Source organism: Boleophthalmus pectinirostris, unplaced genomic scaffold (assembly GCF_026225935.1).
Source record: "Boleophthalmus pectinirostris isolate CB_2022bp ecotype Guang Dong unplaced genomic scaffold, ASM2622593v1 HiC_scaffold_6, whole genome shotgun sequence".
Lineage (NCBI taxonomy): Eukaryota > Metazoa > Chordata > Actinopteri > Gobiiformes > Gobiidae > Boleophthalmus > Boleophthalmus pectinirostris.
This window is the reverse complement of record NW_026571447.1, coordinates 18,896,366-18,916,439: the sequence shown is the minus strand read 5'-3', so window position 1 is coordinate 18,916,439 and position 20,074 is coordinate 18,896,366. Positions and strand designations below refer to the sequence as shown.

The 20,074-nt window shown below is 41.2% G+C and overlaps 1 protein-coding gene across 1 annotated transcript in view; it reads left to right on the top strand.

The window, feature by feature from the left end:
* zfpm2a (zinc finger protein, FOG family member 2a) overlaps nt 1–20,074 on the top strand; it is a 132,422-nt gene that overhangs the window by 108,206 nt on the left and 4,142 nt on the right. Inside the window, exon 6 of the mRNA XM_055163241.1 lies at nt 19,382–19,588. Coding sequence (XP_055019216.1) covers nt 19,382–19,588 — 207 coding nt within the window. The remainder of the gene's footprint in view (nt 1–19,381; nt 19,589–20,074) is intronic.

The window sequence follows — 20,074 nt, the reverse complement described above, 5'->3', positions numbered from 1 at the left end:
CCAAGTGAGATTCCTCTAAAACAGCGGAGAGCCCATTCCCAGTCCGCAGCTCCTCTCACTCCCACATCAGTAAGGCGATACCATTATCAGTGTCTGGTTCAAGATTGTATTCAAAAACAGACAAGACAAGGCTAAATGTTGTCATAAGACGTTCTCCCAAAATACCCCGTGCGCTGGGAGTTTTCGCAGTTGCAGATTCGAGTCTCCTCAAACATTTGCTCTCCTCCCACATCTCTCGGGGGACCTGCAAACTGGCTCATCGCATGCACTCCAAATAGCAGGCTGTTTATCATGCATTGTCATAGAACAGCGCCCAGCTATACAACCTTACCCTCCCTCTCTCTCCTGCTGGCCCTACATCCCATAATAGAGCTTCCATATCAATCAACGGCAATGAGGTTGGCTCGGGACTCTGCATCATGCCCGAAAAAACAAAGCAACAACGTGCCTGCAGTAGCCTCTCTTTGCCCGGGCACAGCCACACCCTGGTGCCTAAAGGAGATGGACGTAGCCTGGGTATTGGGAGACAGACAGGGAGGGAGACAGACACGTGGCCATGTGATTTCGGTATAATTTTGGAAAGCATATTGTCTAATTTTGCCATCTGTCCGGGAGGGAGCGATGGCAGCGTGGAGCTCATTTGCCGTCTGCTTGCTTTATTGCAGCGATACAGAACAAGTTTTTGGAGCAGGATGCGGGGCTGGGTGTGCGGCCCACTGGAGCTGGGAGGAGTGTCAATACAGGCATCAGGAGCCCCCCAATCTATCATCTTTGTCTGACATGGAAACAGCAAAAGCGGACCTCAAAGCACCTGCCAGCACCTGAATGAATGATATATGGAGAATTTCAATGTCAAGTGGAAGGCTGTACTCAAATATAGATGTTTTATGTTGTATCGTATTGAGTGATATTGTGATGCTGTTGGTCAGGTCCATTATTTGTATTTTGGAGGAAAGAAGGGCAAAAAATATTTAATACATTATGAAATTGGATAAACCAAACTGATATCCCCAAACCACCTGAAGACCTGTGGTTGTATTTGACGAAAAAGGAGTACTGAAAATATATATGTACAAAATATATGTATACAAATGAGACTTGGTTAACAAAAAATGCTGTAACAAAACAACAGTCAAGATCAACTCACAATAAAATTTGTCATTAGCAAAAATACTGCACAGTGCTTTTCTATTTGACAATGTAATATCAAAAACACACATGTATAGTTTTCAAGCCAACTTAAAAAAAAAAAAAAAAGTTAGATTAGCAGCAGTGGCCATACAGTCCATCCATCCTCTTACAGTAGCCACACACACACATCTCTGTCGCACGTTGCTGGGTGCGTGTGGTTCAGCTGCTCCTTGGCTCCCACATTAATACAGAGCAGATTGGTGGAGATCTGCAGCCCTTGTTGTTTGATCTTTCCTCCTCTTGCCACATTTCCTGGCAGTGCCGGCCTGCCACACCGCGTGGCGCAGGCAGGACTGGCATGGCCTCAACGTGCCTGCCAGGTTTGTTCTCTGTCTTCTTCCTCGTCCAACTTATTCCCTTATGGCCGCGCGGTGGATCCAGCTCCGCACATTACAAGAGCTCCCCCAGCCCCCAGTGACAGGCTGTGTTCAAGAGAGCTCCAATCCACCAGTTTGTCGTCTTCAGAAGGGACTGATGCGACTTCCTCTTTGCACCGATTATAGCCTCTGTGTCACCTTTATACTTGTACGAATACTAGTTCGGAACAGCGATCCAAATCCAACTCACTTTAGTTATGCAGAACATTTTGTAAACAGGCAGTTTAAAAAGCGCTGCACAGAGACAGACAACAATAAAGAAAACAACATATGGAATAAAAGCTCAATTAAATCTTACGAGTCTTAAAGGAATAAAATGCGTAAAATCTAACACCAAAACCAAAACAGATTAAAATAAATATGACACAGAGGAGCACTAGTATAGTTAATAGTACTAGTAGTAGTAGTAGTAGTAGTAGTAGTAGTAGTAGTGTTTGCATGTTGTGTTTGTAATGTAGTAGAAATTTGTAGTAGCAGTTCTCAAAATAAAAGGGCAAATGGTAAAAAGAGTCCTTTGTAATGTGATTAGTAACTTTACTGTTGTAGAATAGTAGGATCAGTAGCATGGCACTAGGACTAATATACATTGTAGCAATACATACAAACACATGTACATTACATAACATTACATAAACAGTTGATAGTCATGGTCAGTTAAATACAATCAATCATTGTGTCCTTACACAAGACACTTCACCCACATTGCCTAGTATGAAAGTGGTGTGTGTGTGAGTGATGGTGGTGGTCTGAGGGACCGATGACACAGAGTGGCATGGCAGCCGCGCCTCTGTCAGTGTACCCCAGGGCAGCTGTGGCTACAATAGTAGCTTACCATCACCAGGGTATAGAGTGAATGAATAATGCTGTATGAATGAATGCTGAATGAATAATGCTGAAAAATGCTGTGTAAAGCGTCTTTGGGGACAGAAAATGTCTGTGAAAGCGCTATATAAATAAAGACTTACTTACTTACTTACATTAATTACTATTAAACTTGTTTTAATTATTTGCTTTAATGTAAAATTACTTGAGTACTCGCCTTGGTAATCCATTACTACATGAAGAGACGGAAACCACCTCCTAGAGCATTAAAGAGCTAGAGCTTAAACAAACACTATCTTCTTATCAATACATCCTTATTCTTTCGCTACTGTGTTTACCCAGTACTGTCATTTGGCCCATAATGCATTGTGGCGGAACAGAGCAATTGTTAAAAATGTCACAATCAAATACATGAATGAGATGTATAAAAAGCAAACATATCTTTGAACTATACAAACAACACTGATTTCAGTTACACTTCTAACTACTACATCAGACTACTTATACAATTACGAGAACTACGCTTAATGAAAATGACACAGGACACACAATCAAAATATCAACATTTTTACTTCAATTTTAAAGACTATTTCCAGGTGATCCCATTCTGTTTTATAATGTGCACTTCTTTCCAAGATTTTTATTCCAGTGTTACAAGCAAGAAAACTGCAGAAGCTAATTTGGTATTAGCATGGCCCCATGTTGTCAGCACCCAATTTGCAACGCTCTAGCTGCCATTTTACCACAATCTGTCTCCCCTTTTATGAATCGGCATCAGATCTGGCGCTTATCTCCGCCCCTCTTTTTGCATTAACCACTTCATTTGTGACTAATGGCAAGTGCGTGATCGTTATCGGCCTAATTTATTCCAAGTTTAAGATGAAGGGCCAGATAAGGTGCGAGAGACAATAAGTTGAAAAAAGCCTGTGTGATGCAGTGGAGTTAATGAGGCACGCCGTCTAGCCTCCCCCTACTCTGTTCTGCAGCAGAGCCAGGGTCAGAAATACTTGCTGATTGAGAGTGAGGGGAATACGGCTGAGATGGCAGTTCAAGGAATGGGACTGGAAAGAGAAGGTGCCAAAAAGTGCTTTGAAGGTGATATGAGATCATGAAAGCATTTGAAACAGAGACTCAGAACAGAGTGGAGATGTGGGGAACAGAGGTAACTCATCTGCACAGGCCAGTGTGGATTCAGTCAGGTGTGATGTGAATGAAACAAAAGGTATTGATTGTTTCGACTAAATATTTACATATATTAGTTTTGTGTATACATAGTGTGATTATGTATACTAGAAGTAATCAAAATCAATTCATTAAAACTAGTGCAGTGTAGCAGAATAGTTAGGGTTGAGTTGGGATTGTCAAACAAATATATCTAGATACCCGTCAATATCAACTAATATCAGAACAAGATTACTCATTTGAACAAAGTATTGATAGTGAAAAGAAATTACCTTTCCTTAATTGTTTTAGAATGGTCTCTATTGATAGATAGATATATAGATATAGATATAGATATAGATATAGATATAGATATAGATATAGATATAGATATGTTGCTCACATTCAGACAACACTTATATATAAAAAAAGAGTAAGCAAAGTCTAGAGCTATTTGATCACATGACTTTCAGAAAACTGTCATAAATGACTTTCCATTGTCAATTTTTTTTTTTTCTGTTGTGTTATTAAATTGGTATTGATTTTCCTTGGCATCAGTAGCAAGTTTTAAAATGGTGACAACGCTACTACGCTGGTGTATGCCATTCCTGTACTGTCCAAAGACATTGATGTGTAAGGAGAATTTAAACTGTCCCTATAGAATCAGAATATCCCAAGCCCATAGCTGCTGTGACAGGTTCTACCAGACATACTCCCTTAATCAAATCAAAAGAATTTGTGTAACGTTTAAAACTGAACTATTAACTTTTGATAGCCAGATTTCTTCTTTTTTACTTTGCACAAGAGTTTTAGAAGCAAGTCCAAAAACATATTAATAATGATGAACCAAGTCTTGGCGTCCGCTCATTACGTCTCCATGGTGCTCTCAGGAGTGATCAGTGTGTCCCGGTGTGATGTGATCAGTCTGCCTCTCCGCCTCCTGGGCAACATATGGAGCCCTCCAAGTCAGAGCTAACTTCCCATCGGCTGTTGTGAAAGTGTACGCTAACTGTGGCCCGTCGAGAGCTAATTACAGGCCCTTGTGCATAAACCCTGCTTGGATGTGGCTGTGGGCTGCACTGGCGCGACCAAGGCAAGATCTGTGCTTCTGCTACATAATAAACACCATTTGCATATAATGTCAGGCCTTGCTGTACACTCAACTGTTATACTGATACACTTTTTGGTCGTGCCTCATTTAACCATGATTCCAGTAGTCCCAGTTGATTCCTGGTTTAAACCATGAAGGTTATGATTTTAGGGGGGTTTGGTGTAGACATGTAGTGTGCAATGAATAGATTTTTTTTTTTTAGACTGAGATTTCTAATTGCCAATGATATACTTCCACACACATAGAAGTTCCACAGGCAATCATCTGTCTGTAAAAACATGTAGTTTGCAGCAGAGTTCAGATAATTTTATGGCCGTGATTAAAAGTCCTTATATTTGTTTGAAAATGATCAATATAAGGATATTTTTTGTTATACCACCCAGCTTTATGTATAGTCAAAGGTTCTGAATCACATACAGTGCATGTTATCTGACTTCTTTGTTCAAGCCTTTGAAATCTATTTCTCAAAATCACAACTGTATCTGTGCGCCAAAGACATCGCATTCTCATACCTCTTGACTGAATATCTGTTTTATTAAATTGTAATATCTCTGCACCTGATGTTGTTTTATTGTTCGTTTAATTTCAGACATAACATATTGAAAGAAAAGACATGCCATCTGATCATTAAATGCCTTTGTATGTGAGATATTTGTTCCAGCTGACTATTTTACTATTTGGATTCTGGATGCTCAAATCCTTAACCAAAAACTAATTAGCCCTCACCCTCCAGTGATTACAACCTGTGATTTGTAACAGATAAAAAGGCCCTCTTAAGGGATTCCTACAATACATATTTAGCTGTGGAGTAATTAAGCTGTATTAGACTTCATTCATACCTGCCAGAGTGGAGCCGCATACTGCTACACAGTGACTCTTTCAATTAATGGAAATGTCTAAAGCAGCGTTCATCAGGGATCAGTGTGCAGGGTCGTGCCTGCGTTTGTCATGCGCCATGCGCCAACACAATTACACACAGCTAACGCTAACGCTAACTCAGCCACTGATACTGAGCAGCACCATACAGAGGGCTGGGAAATCTAGTCTGCAGAGCTGAGAGCAATGACTTATTTTTGCTTGTAGAAAATAAATTTTTAAAGATGTACTATGTAACTTTTCTAGTGAAGGGGTCCACCACCTGCTTGTCTTCATGAAGATGCTTGAAATGTTTCACTGTGCCTCATTAAATCTACATTGTTATGGAAACAAGCAGGTGACACCACGTATTCAGTTACAGGTCAGATTCTGTGGAGAGGCAAGCAGTTCACAGTAAGCTTGAATCATTCTTAATACACTATGCTGTTGCTTATGAATTATGTTTTTGCTCATGCTATGAGGCTAGTTAAAGTGTAGTCATTATGATCTTTTTTTATACATACTTTTTTTTTTTAAACATACTTTTACATTTTGACTACTCTCCCAAATAAAAGTATGTTCGTCCAACACAGCCAGTATGTCTCTGTGGAAAACTGTAGATTCTAGAGCGCTAGGACAGAAACAGCCAAGCCTTTTACCAGCTGTAAATCAGGTCTCACTTTGAAGAGGTAGAAAATAAATAATGTGTGAAAGTGCAGTGATTTCAGTGATTTAGGGTTGCAGCTTTGAGCAGCGTATTACTGCAGGTGACAGCCGCTGGCAGATAGGCGGCTCGTGTTGAGAGGAAGGATAAGAGGCTATGACATTATGTCTGCAGGGTTCAGGTGTCAGAGTCACAGCGTGCTCCACTATTACTGGATCAATACGCCTCAGTTTGGACTTATCTGGTGCTCTGTGGTGAGCAGATGCTTCTCTGGGTATATGGGAAGTAAATGCCACTAAAGAGGAACACTGGATACTTCCTTGTTTCCGAAGCGCAGTGGAGAAATACTGGTTTGAGTCCTTGGAACAAGCAGAGTTCAAGATGTTCTGTCAAGTGTTAAACGATTTTCCTGAAGTACCACATAAATACACTTATTCCGATGATAGATCTTTAAAGTATTACACACAAACCTTGATCCTGTGTTCTTGCCTTGCTCATATATTTTGCCATTAACCAATATTTTAATGCAGTTTAAAGGACCTACCAGGTTTGTCTGAGCAAAATTTGTCTAGCTCTAATACAGTATATCATATAAGCAGCTCTTGAGGTCAAAATACATCCACTGTGTATTGTCTGCATCTAATTATAGAGCATTTTATTGTCCAATAATCAGGACACTATTAGCATGGTAGTTGATGTTGTTAGCATTACAATGATGGAAAAACGCTGCTCTGGCCTCTAAAAGTTGTAAAAAGCACTTATAAACTCATCACAGTAAATAGTAGTAGTAGTAGGATGTTTGGAATGCATAAGGTAAGTGAGGAATATCTTTGCACCACTACAACAGTTTAAAATGAATTAGTTCTGTTTTTTAAGTTCTTAAAGTAATTAATGACCATCACCAATGCATTGTGGTTACATGTATTGGAGCTGTAATATTACTCTGTAACAGTAACAATGATTCTGGATATAATGTTTGTAGTTTTATTACCATAGAATTGCTCTAGTTATATTCTCCAGCTGTAATGTGCTCTTAAGTCCTCTCCTTTATGTTTTGAGGAGGAAATCATGTCATGTCCGCTCTGGTGGAGGAAACAGAGGCAGCCCGAAACAAGGAAAAGTGCGCACTTTCAAGTCTTTCATTAAACTTCTGAGGCGTTCAGTTAATCCTTGCTGTACACAGAACAAAAACTCAGCATTCAACAATTTAAAGGCAGAAGGGAGAGAGAGAGAGAGAGAGAGAGAGAGAGAGAGAGAGAGAGAGAGAGAGAGAGAGAGAGAGAGAGAGAGAGAGAGAGAGGAAGGGGAAGAGAGTGAGGGGGGGAGACAGGCGGGGGAGGGGTGGCCTGATCGCTACATATTCATATTCCTATGCAGGCGTTATCACTTAAAAGGCTTCCTAATTACAACAACAAGACAAAAACTCCTTGGATTCCTTCCAGACCCGCTAAATGATAAAATAAGCTTGCACTCTCTCTCTCCGTCTTAATCTCCGCAAAGCACCTTGGAGCCTCATCTCCCAAATACAGGCGAATGAATGTGAAAATGCCATTTAGAGATGCAGGTGTGACATTTGATAAGAAACTTCTGGATTAAATATGTTCTGCTAATGAGGAACCCAGCTATACCCCATCAGGGCAAACTATTGGTGGGTTTGTGTCCTCGCTGATAACGCTTCCACGCGCAAACATCCAAATTCATTATTAATAAACAGCCGCGGTCCCTCTATCACGCACAAAGTCTGGATTCTTCAGTGGAGAGACAGGGATGTAGCTCTTATTAGGAGCAATAGGAGGGGGAGGGAGCAGGCAGAGCGTGTAGCTGGGTACGGGCATATCAACCGCGTTCATATTTAGCTGTTTAGGGCATTTTGGGGGGCGGGCGGAGTTTGAAAGCACATGTTGACGGTGCATTGAATGTTGGAACAAAAGAGTTGAAAGTTTCAAGGGATCTGGCACCGAGTGTAATTCTTTTGCTGTTGCTAATACGGAAAAGAGGGGAAAGGCGGTTAAGCCATTGGTGCAGTAGACTGGGAAGTCCCTGGCCTCCGCTTGACATTTATAATGATTTGGAGCAGATTATAGGCGTAATACTGCTGTAGTCTGTAATGTGGCTCTGTAATGAGGTGTGAGTGCATTACCGGCCGCAGAAGTTGAAGCTTTTCAGACCTTTAAAAGAAAAGGGAGTGAGCGGTTGAGAGAACAGTGCACTCAAATGTATTGTAGTCATCGTCAGTGGCATGAGGGGAGAGGGAGGACTCCTAAGGCAGGCCCTGCTCTGGAGAAGTGTCAGTCTAAACCAGCTTAGCTCATCCAGCCAGTAAAGTGTCTGTGTGACAGGCAGCAGCAGAGCTATCCGGACCAGTAACCGAGGACCACGTCTGCCGCCTGGAAAATTTATATTCAAATAGAAATTAGAAATGGATTGTGTTATTTTGGGGAATGTGGCACTTTGTAAAGACTGCACAGACTGGTGTAATTCTGAGGGAGCTCTGCCAGCACTCCGCTTTGACAATTATTATTTTGGCCTGCTGGCTTTTTACAGTACCTCGTCAAAATGACAGTGGTGCCAATTCTAAAGTCAGACTCAGAAAATGAATATTCTAAAAGGTGTTAAAAAATGCATGTGTTATCTGCAAAAATAAAAACACAGGTAATTCAGCAAGCGTGTGTGCAAATGAAGGTTGCAGGTGTCGGTGGTCCATTTAAACGCTCTTTATGATGTTAATTAGTTGTTAGCGTAATTTCCAGCCTCCGCCATCAAGCGTGAGAAGTTCACAGACCTGCTGTTAACTGGGAGTCAATGCCATGGCACCAATTCAAGAGCTCCCAAACAGGACGGCCAGCGATAACGAACAGGTGATGGGGCCTGATGCCTATGGCAGCGGGGCTATTGCAAAGACAATTGAATTTGTAGGGAGAAATGAATCTTCCGGACAGCATATCAAATGTTAAAACAACACACATTGCATGCAATTTGCTTATGCAGGAGGGTGATAAAGTGTGCTTATTTAAAAGATAAACAAAGGGGAATCTAGTGCAGTAAATTGTGCATGTGTGTTTATTCCCTATGAGTAACGCCAGAGGTTTATGGGCCCAGACACAGGGAGCCATACTTTATGACTACTCTGTTTGCGTGATAGCAGTATTTATGATATTGGAATTTATGTTGCCCTGTATTCTCTGTCTGTGTGGATGTACGCGTCTGTGTTTAAATACACTTAAGGAGATTTGCTGTTTGTCTCGACCAAGCGCCTTTCACTGATGTCTCAGGTCAGATTCATTATCCCTGTGCATGAGCCTCCCAAGGTTAAACTCAGCACACAAGTTTGCTTTCCTTTATGCCACTATATGAGGCTCTTGTCCAGTTTGTTCTACAGCTAATCTAACTACTAACATACCTCTATGTAAAAGAAATACCCTGAAACATTATTATTTGGCATTTGTTTAATTGTTTTGCTGTGATCTTCATACAGTAAATGCCCCCACCCACATGGACAGACTGCGGGCCTCCCTCTCCCCCTCTCCCCCTCTCCCTCTCCCCTCTCCCCCTCTCCTCCTCTCCTCCTCTCTTCTTTGAAAAAGGCAAATGAGAAGATTTAGGGATTTTGCCAGAGCTCAACTCTATATTATGTGCTTACTGTGTTTTCCGGGATTCTGTCTATGGGATATCTGTTCTGAGTTTTTGAAGAGACAACTGCTGATTATATGTCACAATTCTTTTGCCATTGTATTACCATTATGGAGCTGCTGGTTGCAAGTAGTTTTGCTTTGCTATGTCCTGGAATAATATCACTCGAATGGTTTCTGTGGGATGTTACTGACGTTATATTGTAGAAGAAGCACATCATCATTCTAATTTTAAGTTACAAAGCAAAAGGACAGTATATAGAAAGTATTTAATGCAGTCTACTGATAAATACTAATATCACTTCTGATGTATTACTGTTACTAAAGTGGTTTCCTCATGTAAACATTTGTTATAGAAAGTGGCATCAAAAATTGTATTTGATCAGTCTATTTATTTCCCCTATTTCCTGTGTATTTTATTGAACAAGAAACTCAATAACTCTATAGCTGTAGTCACATACTTTCACTTGACCTCTAAGTTGTTGTTTTTCTATATGTACTGTCGATTATAAACTATCATGGCACACTAGTAAATCTAACATGCATCATCTCCACTATAAACAGGCCTGTACAATTGGCTGTATATTAACAGGCATCACTGTACACAGCCCTGTCAGGACTCTATTATGGAGCATGCGCCCGCCCCTTGTTTTGATACAGCAGTAATTTAAAGACTGATCTTAATTGACTTATTTTTTCCGCATGCCTGTTGGAGCTTGCATGCACTGCAATAAGAGTCTTGTTTCTTTATTGGGCCACACACAATGTACTGAGTTCAATTTTACCATTCATAATGAAGGCAGCCGCGCCATTCAAATGCAGCCATAAGCACACAGCAGATAAGAATTTAATTAAATGTAGATTAAAACCAAACAGGAAAACACACTGGCTGATAATTTTTTATCACGTCCCCTGGTCATATTTTTTTCCTCCTTCATACTTTCGACTTGTTCTTCCTTGGGCAATGTCTTTTCAGCTCTTGCCAAAAAGTAGCACGAAATACCTCGCCACCTCTCACCGCAGCGCCGTGAGATGGTGCAAAATGCCAAACGGAGGCGGTCATAAAACTAATCGCGATGGGCATGTCTGGGGGAGGATGGGGTGTACGCAAAGAATTAGTTGCTTCATCCCAAATTTGCATCGCATTCGAGAGGACGACCCCAGCACTGTAGGCAAGGGGGAACATATCTCACTCTGTGCAGCAACAATTAAATATTACCCACAATGCCGTAGAAATGTCACCTTCAGTATCAAATTGTCCATAGTTGCTAAACATGGTGTTACAGAGAGTGCCTGGAAAGCATGTCTGGGCAGCGCAATCTTGGTTTTTATTTATTTCTTTAAACAGCATCAGCGAACACAGTGCAGAATGTAGTGGAGCTGGTGATCCTCAGGCACTAATAGTGTGCTGAACTCCACTGGGGATACAAGCCAACAGAAACAACTGCAGCCTTGTCAGGGATTTCCCACCCGTGCAACATTACACCGCTCTGTGAACATCCACTAAACTTGGACCAAATAAAGTTTATGTTGAAGAGTTTTGTGAATTTAATGAAAGCGCTCTTCAATTAATGCATTTCAGTTGAAGACGTACATTAATTTGGCACCATCTGCTCTACTTATCATGTCACATTTTTCACTTGCATCCAGATTTTTAGCAATTTTAGACAGCTGTTTGTGGAATTAAAATTATGAAAACAAATGTCTGCTGAAGAAATTGCTTCTTTCAATCAAAAGTAAGTCTGTATATATGCAGAGTGAAGCTGTACAAGATCATTTGGATGTTCTTATGGTATAGAAGTCCTGCTGCTCTATTAGCACAGGGGTTACGGACATGCTAACATGGCAGAGGGCTTTTCTGTGCCACCTCCACAGCGGCCAGTGCCCGCTCCATGCCCGCCTTGCACCATGGTGCTGCCTCTCAGTTCCAGTCTATTACCCGCACGCGGGCGATTGGCCCTTTCTGTGGGGAAAAGAGCAATTTCCTGTCGCAGTCTGTTTGATCAAGTGCTAAACCCTTGTGATCAATAGAGAGACAGATGTCGGCTCCAGATGGCCGCGTGGTGATACCTGGGGCAGCACAGGGCTTGCCAGGACCACAGAATGGCAATGAGCAAGGGCAGCTCCCGATGCACCAGACACAATATGACACACACAATTAGACCTTAAAGCCAAAGATTCTTTATCTCTGCTGCAAACTCACTCTACATTTAATTAGCACATACTTTAGCAATATGTAAGATCATGTAAGCACAGGCAGAGGGCATGCTGGGAGTGAGGATGCTTTTAGTGGAGCAAAACCATTTACACAAAAATGAATTACGGGCCCAAATACTGTATTAAATTGTAAAAATAGTAATAACATTTTCTTATAATCAGATCAGTCATTTTGATTTCCAAAATGGATGGCAGGTGCCTTCTCTGGCTCTGTCTTTCTGTGGATAGAAAAGAATTGCCAACACCAGAAGGCCAGAGTAGACCTTTTTCCAAAAAGGAGAGACAGAGGAGGAGAGAGTTCCCATTTTTTAAACGGCGAGCATTTGCATTAGGCCTGGCATGCAGCACACTCCCCCTCACAGTCAGCGTGGCCAGCCCATGTGGTGCGGGGTGCAGCCATGTTGGAGCAGGCACTGAGGCTCTCTGCACTGGCCCTCGGCCGCTCACCTGCTCCCGCTGAGGCATGATGGGAAGGAGGACATGGGCCATGGGGCCACAGCTGGAGGGGAGGGAGGTGAGCTCTGCTCTGGTGCGAGGGGTCTCCCAGTCCCATTAGCAGGGCCTGGTCCGGACGGGCCCCTGAGCAGCCGGCCTCCTCAGCGGGAGCCGCAGTAAACACATGTCGACCGGCCACAACCGGCCCATACCGCCCTACCCGCAGAGCCGGCACGTTAATAGAGAGCTCCATGGACAAACCTGTCCAAATAAAGAATAAAGAGGAGAGGAGCCAGTCACTGCTTTAATAGTCTCCTCCAGTGAGAGTGGACAGGACACTCCAGAGTGTGGCAGCTAATGAGGAGGAGCTTTGTACTGCACCATTATTGTCTCTCTGACAGCCCACAGCCCACCGCCTCTTATAGAAACTCCAGCATGCTTTTGCTTTGCTGTTCCTATTTCTTTTTCCTTTTTAAAATTACATATTTTAAATATGACAAATCCTGCGTCATTTCCAACTCAATTAAACACAGGTGCACAGATGTAATGAATTTTAAGCAAATAAGATGAAAATTGTCGAGCTTTATCAGTGTCAGTCATTTTAAAGCAAAACATCTGTTCATTTCAGTTCTTAGAAAACAGTTACTCTCTTATTCATGTTTGTATTGTGAAAATGCTTCTCGACTCTCCACAGAAAAGTCAGAATAATGTTGACTGACTAAACGAAGTGTTCAGTCATTACTGTCTACTGTTTTGTCTCCAAACCTCTGTTAGGTGAGTGTTAAATGACAGGGCTGCCCATGTCTTTGTTATATGCACATACACTGTGTGTGGAGGTGGTGTTGGGGCTCTCCCGGGAGGACTTTTTAATTTGTGGATTCTGACCCACATGCCATTTGCTCAAGGCCATCCATGAGCTGTGGTACCGGCTGGATCTGCAAAAAACTCTCGATGCTAAAATTAGTCCCAGCACACACTGTAGAGCAAAGGGTTTGGGCTGTTGGTCAAAGTGGTTCTTCGAAGTGGCTCGTTGTTAATACAGTAATCGTTTGAAAAATTATCGCATTTTTATCAACAACACCTTAATTGTAGGCCTACTTTGATTATTAGTGTATTCAAAATAGACTAAAAAAAACAAACAAACAAACAAACAAAAATAATACAAAATATTACTTGTATTACAATCTTCATTTTAACATGACTGTAATTAGAGTCTGAAGATCCAGTACTTTAAAACTTATAATATATACTAGTCTATATTTCACCAGAACTCTGCATCATTAAAAATGCAAAAATACAAACAAAAATACACTTTATTATTATAAATGATTTCACAAGAAAGTAAGTTCCTTGGACAGACCCTGCTGTGCTGCTATGCCCTGTCTAAGGGATCCTGACTTGAGCCTGAGCAGACTCTACAACAAAACGTGCGTCTCTGATGCTTGAACATGAGAAGAGTGCCTCCTAGTGGATGAGAGAGGAAACACAAGTGGACCGGGCTGAATTGGAGAGAGAGGTGCTGCCAAAGTGTGTCAAGTGAAAGAATAGTAGTGTCAGCTAATTGTAGTTTAGCGTAGCATCAATAATAGTAAGCTTGTTTGAATTCTGTTCCAACTCAGCATTTTCCTTTCTAATTCGGTTGTAAAAATAGCTTGACAGTCATTCTAACATGTCTGACAATCTCGAAACAATCCAAATATTTACAAGTATTCATGTGGAAGATTTTGTTTAGCTTCGCCTCTCAGACAGTGATTTCCATAAAACCACAACTGAGTGTATTAGTTTGCAGTTTTGTAATGTGTTCTAGTGGATGTAAAATAAAGAAAAGGTGATGACATGCAGCTACTTGATATTCGTAGGTGTTGGCGAGCATGTTCCTATTTGACCAGGAGGGTCTGGAGCTGATTGGGAGACAAGCTAGAGTAGAGGTCTTTAATTACGCGCCTGTCTTTTGGCTTCAGGCATCACTGGCCCCACTTCACAATTAAGACCAGTAGTTAGTGTGCAGCCAATAGACACAGACAGGAGCAGCCGAAGAAAAGGAAGTTTCACATCAACAACAAAGAAAAATGTAAGCCTCTTTCTCCAGTAATGTAGATGGGAGCGCTTTAATGTGTTTTAACTGGGCCATGCATTTAAATTGGCATCTTCACATGATTTTTTTTTTCTCCCAGTCGAAGCAGAGGTGCCTAGTATGTTCATCTCTGATACATTTATGTATAGAATTATCAAAAAGATAGTTTTAATTCAATATACATTTTAACTTATTATTATTATTTGTTACATTATTTTTAACTACACTCTCCATCTACAGCAAACTATTGATTTTAAAACCTCTTTATTTATTTTATATATTTGAATGATTGGTAACAGTTTAGTAGTTAAAGACATATTAAGTAAATAAGATGTTTGCTAGTATAAACGTATAAATGCTCTTGTCTGAGTGGCCTAGTATCACAAATATTTAGAACTAATTTTTCCCCATTTACTACCACTAACTGCTAGTATGACCACTTTATTAGAAACTGGTCCTTACTTAAGTGTAGTCAGCTTACAACTATTACTACTTAACCTGCATATTTGGAAGTTTACAACTACTACTATATATTTGCTTTAGTTTAGTAATTACTTCTGGTTGAGTGTTCAGTGAATCAACAATACTTTGCCTCTCCCCTCCCCATGGGTGTTTTGATACATGATCAGATGGTGCCATAGGTCTAATGTTAGTTTTCCCCAAATGCCCGTTAAGCCCCTCCCTTCCTCATATGTGGATAGGACTGTACTCCAGTGCCGTAATGGCCACTGCAATGGTAATGTGTTTGGACAGATGGGCGAGGCGAGTGCTGATGCGGTGCTTAACTACGCATTTTACAGCTAAACTATTAAAGAGTTGCGCTGTTTACACACCAGCATTTGAATACCTGTCTTCAGGCCAGTTTAATTATCCCGGCCCTTCTGTTATTCCCGCCGCTTTGTTGTCTCTGAGCTTTGCACCAGGCATGAGAGATTTGTTTGCAGCTTCATTAAGATATGGTTCTGGTAGCGGTTTGCAGGGTGCGGAAAAATTTGTTTGTGCTCAAGTATCTTTGCTCTATTCTCCCCTGCAATGCACCCCCATACGTATACAGATAATGCGTGCATCCATTTTCTTATAAAGTCATTTAAAGTCAGAAAATTAAAGAAATGCCCCGTGATGCCTGCACTTTGAAATCTCTCAGGGCTCTAGGCAAAAGGGGCGGAGACACAGAGAACCCCGCGATTCATTGGCAGACCTTTGATTGGTTTATGAGCACTTATAGGGGAAAGGGTTTGCATTATAATGTGTTTTATGGATTCCTTCATATGTTCCTCTTCAATGGTATGTTCAAATGGAGCATTAATCAAAGAAAGTGCAGGGTGAGGGCATGCAGCCAGCCCAGCCAGAGTTGTGGGCCGGCTGTAGAAGCAGTGGTTTTTAATTATCTGGACGACGTACAGGATGCCGTTTTTGATTGTTTTAATGAGGCAGCTGGCCTATTGTCTCCCCTTAATTCCTCCATTGTTTTTAGAATATGTCATAGTTCTTTATTCTTTTATCAGGTGCTCTGCAGGAGGATTTAGACAATAGCCTTCATTCCAACTGCATTGGCCACTGCACAAAGGCGGCTCACTGCAGACAGTTACCCGGCAAACAAGTGCAAATCACCAGCACTCTTCGCTCCTCCAGTTTTCTGACTCACGTTTTGGCCTCTGGCTCTGACATTTGACCCTCTCTTGACAAAGATGTCACCAGGGTCAAGAACTCATCATAAAGTAAATATAGGTAAAACTGCAGAATGTAAAGTGATTCTCTATGATTTCAGCTGCACCAGCCAGAATATCCCCCAATATTACACCAAACAAAAATATTGTTCTAAGAGACTCATCACTCAATCAGCATTCATCCCTCACCTTTATAGAGCTTAACAGTGACAGCCTGCTCCAGTTCTGGAAGTAAATTTTCCATTAATTTTTCCCATAGACTTTTAAATGTGGTAACTAATATCCATAATGCGGTTGTTTTAAGTGTTTTAAGTACAAAGTTTCAGAAACAGATTTGAAATAAAACTGTAGGTCTTGTGGTCATTAGTTGCCACATAGCTGATTATCTCCGAGCAAGCTTTTGACTTTTTTTTTTTTTTTTGGACTGTCTATGAGAAAGAGTGCTTGGTCACTGTTGAGCTCCATAATCACATGTTCTGAATTAAAATCTATGTTGAATTCTCATTTTGGATACATTTGTACCTATTTGTACCACCATCTTTCTTTCTTCTTTTTTTATGTATTCAGATATCATAAAGGAACAAATTAAATGGCTAGAAGAAATCATCACCTTTTTGCAATTTCCGGTTTGCTGTCAATCTCATTTGGCGTGTTTATACGAAAAATACAATCAACAAGTCCCTATGTCACTCTAATTTTACAGTCCTGTATTCATTGTTTAGAAGAGATGTGCTTTATTTTATGCATGAAACATTGTGAGCCCGTGTGCATACCGGTGTCATCACAGAGGTACTCATGAGGACAATATAATGATGACAGTTTAGTTACTGCAACATCACCCCACTCTTGGCTGGGTAACTTTTCCAGAATGCTGCCTCAGTGTTTGGTGCCGCTATGAGAAAGTGGGACAAACTCAATCCTCAAACTCTCTTCTGTCTTCCTCTCACTCACACACACAACAGATGGATGTGTAGCAGTCTTGGCTGAAGGGTTGCTGTGGCAATGTATACCGAATGCTTTCAAAATGCAGTAGAACATTTTCATACAGCTACATAATCTGCTTTATTTCAGCTGAGTAGAGCATTCAACTCCTTTGATTTAGATTGATCCAACAACATTGAAGTCTATCTTAGCATCTTCTCCAGTTCATAATTCTCTTTGTAAGCCGAGTGCTTCTGAACTAAGCGCCACTTCACACAGTAGAGGAGAGAAACTTTTTTTTGTGGCTACGATATATTCCCTGCCATTGTCGGGTGGCAGTTTGTATCTACCTTGATGGTAACTTGGGCAGACAGTGGAGAGGAGTTTTGTTATTTTAATTAGAAGATAAAAATTCAAAGGGGCTCTCCAGGCAGTGTGTGGTATGACAGAATCAGAAAGATGAAGTGCGGCAGGCCTGGAGTGTGCGTAACGTCACAGCAGATTGTACGACAGATAGGAGCTGCTCTTTAAAGTGGCAATGACGTGTGCGCTCTCAGCCGTGCACACACAAATGCCATTCAGAATGATACCACATTTTAAAGGGCCCATATTATGCTATTTTTCTTATATGTTATAATGTTGTTTCCTCATCACAAACATACTGTAGCTATAGTTGTGTGTTGTTTGATTCACACAATATTATATCCATACACCTTTACTAAAATAATATGGATGATTTCGGTTCTGGAATTACCTTTCTCTACTGAAATAAATATAAAAGGTAACTGTTAACTTAAACTATCACTCCATGACACAAGGTGGAACAGAACATTTTGAGTTTTTGGGATGTAGCCAGACTAATAATAAAGTATTCAAACATGTGCGAATGAAACAAAACACAACTCCAGGTATGTTTTTGAGGAGATAACAACATTCTAAATTTTAGGACCTTTAAAAGCATTTGTTTCATATGACATCTTTGTACCTTAAAACCATCCCTCTGCAGCTTGTAGGTTTCACTTCATTTAGACTAAAACATTGTCTTAAGTCTAAGTGCTAGTCTCTCAGCCAAACTAATTGGATTAATGATCTACTATCCTACTGCACCCCTATTGTTTTTATAGTAGTTTATAGTTTTGTGTATGTATTGAGTGTGGAGAAATGGGTGGGGTGTGGGAGGGTTTTTGTTTTGTTTTTGTCAATTTTTTATTTTTGTTTGTGCTTAATTTCAAAATAGAAAAAATGCTGGGTTTAGCGGGTCATAAAATAGCCCATCAGTGGAGGAACTTTTGTTCTGGCACTGAACTATGATTTGGCACCTAGCAGCAACTTTAACCTTTTAAACAGCAGCTTTTTTCTTTTTTAATTGGGCACTGAAATGCAGTTTAAGAATATGCAGAAAAAAAGCTTGTAGTTAAAGAGAATGGTGGCCTATGTTATTTGGTGTGTGAGCTGAGCTGGTTAAATCCTGGTGAGCTGAGGTTGTGTGTAAACAGGAGTAATCAGGGCTGCACACGTGTGGCTCTGTCTCCTCTCGTCCTCAGCCTCTGTAGCTCTCCTCAGAAGTCTCTTTGTCTCGCAGCAGCCAGGGCGCACATCACATGTCCCCTCTCAGCCTGACACTCCGTCGGTATGTTTGCACATCTTTGAAAGCTAACAGCGTGCTTTAATTAATTGTCCAGCTTTCCTCAGAAACAATGTCCTAATTCTGCCATTTAGTGGGAGCGTATCATAGTTTGTTGTTATCTCCCCAGCCAGATTTCTGTAAATAGTCATATTAAAAACTTTAATCTCTTCAATGGAAAATGAAGTGCAGCTGAAAAGCCTGTCATGTGCAGAGATAAATATTATCTAAAGCTAAAACCTTCACTCTCTGCCTCTCCCCTCCCTCCTCACAGCCCTCCCCTCTCTCACTTAATGAATATGTTCAGAAGATTTCAGAGCAACGCTTAATCCCAAAACATAACAATCTAATGGTACAGAAGACCTGTATACCGCTGACAGTGGTACGGCTTATCGAATGTGCTTTCAATGTCAATTGCAAATTATGGTAAAATGTGGTCTACTTTAGGACTTTAAGAGTATGTATTGTACTTAAATAACATTTACATATGTTTTTTAACTTCTTCTCAGTTTTTCTTTACCCTTTAACACTTTTCAGAACAGTAACATATGCAACATATAACAACGTAAACTATCAGTACCCAAACACCCGTCTACCATAACTTACATTCTTACTTCTCTGTGTTTTGCCCAGGTGGTCAGCTGTGGTGCACTACCACCAAGAACATGATGGAGGGTGAGGAGCTGGTGGCGTTTGCAGTGGATTTTGACTCTCGGCTGCAGGCTGTGAACCACATGTCTCTGAGCGAGGGCATGTACCCAGCGCGCCTCTTGGACAGTATCCAGCTCCTGCCACAGCAGGCTGCCATGGCCTCCATCCTACCCACTGCCATCGTCAACAGTGAGTGTCCACGCAGCAGCACGCACACTGCTGGAACCAGATGAGCTTTTGTTTAGGGACACACAATCGCTCTTCTGTCTTTCCTCACACACACAGCCTGCACTCAGTCACCTGCTTAACAAGAAGCACCGTCTCCGCCGGGCCTAGATTAACCTAGATGAGTCCCTGTGCAGAAGATAAGAGCTATCGACCTTCAAGTTTTGGGTTCACACAAACAGATTGGAGCTCGAACTAACATGTTAATTGCAAAATACAGGCTTCATGCAAATAGTGCGTGTTTACTTAGCAAAGGCTATCTGGGTTCAGCTCAACAGGGAGGCTTCTGTAAGCAGATGGTCCAGTGTTCTTGTTTGCCCTTGAGAAAGGGCACCAACCCAGTGGTAGCAACCAAGATATGCAACGGCTGAGGATTTGGAGGGAAAGCTTTTTAAGGCTTTGAGTCAGAACTAAAGTACGAAGTGTTGGTGTATGTGTCTATGTGTGCAG